Source organism: Theropithecus gelada, chromosome 10 (assembly GCF_003255815.1).
Source record: "Theropithecus gelada isolate Dixy chromosome 10, Tgel_1.0, whole genome shotgun sequence".
Taxonomy (NCBI): Eukaryota; Metazoa; Chordata; class Mammalia; order Primates; family Cercopithecidae; genus Theropithecus; species Theropithecus gelada.
Genome location: NC_037678.1, coordinates 29,273,277 through 29,276,111, shown reverse-complemented (window position 1 = coordinate 29,276,111; position 2,835 = coordinate 29,273,277). Strand labels below are relative to the sequence as shown.

Sequence of the window (2,835 nt, the reverse complement as noted above, 5' to 3'; positions counted from 1 at the left end):
CAGTTCAGTTTGAAAAGGTGGGGCAGCTCCAGGTGAAGGCAGGACAACTTGAAGCGGGGACGGGGCTTCCAGTCTTATATAGATAAGAGACACACGGTTGCATTATTTTGAGTTTCTGATGAGCCTCTCCAAAGGAGGCAATCAGTATGCATTTATCTCAGTGAGCAGAGGGGAGACTTTCAATAGAATGGGAGGTAGGTTTGCTCTAAGCAGTTCCCAGCTTGGGTGGGCTCCCAAGATCTATTTTCCTTTCACACTGTCTTCTCCTGAGCCCCCCAAACCCTTCCAACCTCTGCCCATGACTGAGTTCCACAGCTGCTTTTGTACTATCAGGTATCTTTTAGCAAAATACTTTATTTCTCAGCACCAGTGATCTGTGTTTCGACATTCTTGCATTGCTACAAAGAAACACTCGAGGTTGGGAAATTTGCAAATAAAAGAGGTTGAATTGGCTTATGGTTCTGCAGGCTGTACAAGAGTCATGGTGCCTGCATTTGCTTGGCTTCTGAGGATACCTCAAGGAAATTTTACTTGGTGGAACATAAGTGGGAGCAGACATCTCTCATGGCAGAGTGGGAGCAAGAAAGAGAGTAAGCGGGGAGGTTCCACACATCTAGACAATCAGCTCTTGCGAGAACTCACTCACTGTCATGAGGACAGCACCAAGCCTCGCAGAATCCTCTCCGATGACCCAATCGTCTCCCACCAGCTGCCTCATCCAACACTGGGGATTACGTTTCAACAGGAGATTTAGAGGACGCACATCCACACTATATCGGGAGGTGTGTGCCTTGCAACCGGTAGGGGATGTCACAGGACTGCCCTATGGTCCCTACACAGCTGCTTAGTAAGAACCATTCACTTCAAGGAACCTGTGCCCTGTGCCCAATGATAGGGACTCAGGAGTTGTGTCCTCTCTGGCCTGGCAGAGTCCCCTAAGCAGAGACCTGTGTACAGTCTCAGCAGGTGCTTCCTCCCAGGGCCCTCCCAAGGGGGAACCAAACCTTCCTCCTCCTCAGGCTGCAGTGTGAGCTGAGCTCCAGCCCCAGGGCTCAGGGAGGGGCTGGGCAGTCCTTGGAAGGAAACACATTTGCATGAGTAGCCCCTCCTCTGGCAGAGGGTGGAGAAGAAAAGGAGACCTGGGGCAGCCCAGGCCCACTGGTAGGGCTCAGGGGCTCTGTCCACCATGGCCTGGACTCTTTTCCTTCTCATGCTCCTCTCTCACTGCACAGGTAGGGAAAGTCCTTATAAACCGAGGCTCAGTGTCCAGCCTACACCATCCCCTGTGGTTCAGACCTACGAGAAACTTTACCCTAGGAACTGCCTTATTACCCGTGATGTCTGTGTTTTCAGGTTCCCTCTCCCAGCCTGTGCTGACTCAGCCGTCTTTCCATTCCGCATCTCCTGGAGCGCCAGCCAGACTCACTTGCACGCTGAGCAGTGGCTTCAGTGTTGGTGACTTCTGGATAGAGTGGTACCAACAAAAGCCGGTATCTCCTGTACTACCACTCAGACTCAGATAAGCACCAAGGCTCTGGAGTTCCCAGCCGCTTCTCTGGATCCAACGATGCATCAGCCAATGCAGGGATTCTGCACATCTCTGGGCTCCAGCCTGAGGACGAGGCTGACTATTACTGTTGTACATGGCATGGCAACTCTAAGACTCACACAGTGCTCCAGACCCATGAGGAAGTCAGACAAAAACCTCCCCTCTACTCTCCTGGCCTGGTGAAGTCACCCCTGCTGGTGACTGTGACCAAATCTAACTCAGGGGGTGACATCTGTTGTCACACCAACAGCACTGGAGCTCCCACTGACAAGCAGGTCTAACGAGGTCCTACCTTGCTCACATTTCACAGGCAGACATCCCTTGCTTAGGGGTAAAATCTCTCAGTGTTGACATAGAAGAAGGCAAGAGGGGTGGGTGGGGGTTCATCTCAGCTCAGAGTCTAGAAGTGACTCAGAGATGCTGCTGGGCTGAGAGTTTTAATATGAACCTTGGGATACAATACAGGGATGCAGAAGGGAATTGTATTCTCCATATCAGTAATGAACCATCAGTAATTGAAAAGTCAATACATTGAAAATAGCATAAAACATGAACTACTTTAGGATAAGTATGACAAAAATTGTTGTTTTACACACTAGAAGTCATAAAATATTGCTTAGATGCAGGTCTTAAAGAAGACCTGAATAAATGCACAGATAATCCTTTTTTTTTTTTTTGAGATGGAGTCTCGCTGTCACCCAGGCTGGAATGCAGTGGCATGATCTTGGTTCACTGCAACCTCCACCTTCTGGGTTCCAGTGATTCTCCTGCCTCAGCATTCCGAGTAGCTGGGATTACAGGCATGTGCCACCACATCTGGCTAATTTTGTATTTTTAGTAGACATGGGGTTTCTCCATGTTGGTCAGGCTGGTCTCGAACACCTGACCTCAGGTGATCTGCCCACCTCGGCCTCCCGAAGTGCTGGGATTACAGGCGTGAGCCAACATGCCCAGCTCAGATAACTTTTTTTTTTTTTTTTTTTTTTTTTGTGAGAAGGAGTCAGTCTGTCGCCCAGGCTGCAGTGCAGTGGCGCAATCTGGGCTCACTGCAACCTCCCTCTCCCCAGTTGAAGCAATTCTCCTGCCTCAGCCTCCCTGGTAGCTGGGACTACAGGCATGTGCCACCACGCCTGGCTATTTTTTTTTTTTTTTTTTTTTTCCTGTAGCGACGGGGTTTCACAGTGTTCGGTCTTGATCTCTTGACCTTATGATCCACCCGCCTCGGCCTCCCAAAGTGCTGGGATCACAGGCATGAGCCACTGCGCCCGGCTGTAAAGAGACTATTC

At 50.1% G+C, this 2,835-nt stretch overlaps 1 gene segment (V, D, J or C); it reads left to right on the top strand.

Annotated features, from left to right (window-relative positions):
- Positions 1-962: 962 nt before the first annotated feature.
- On the top strand, positions 963-2,614 carry LOC112633749. The segment is given in 2 exon segments: positions 963-1,232; positions 1,354-2,614. Coding segments are annotated over 2 exon segments (523 nt in total).
- Positions 2,615-2,835: the final 221 nt, after the last annotated feature.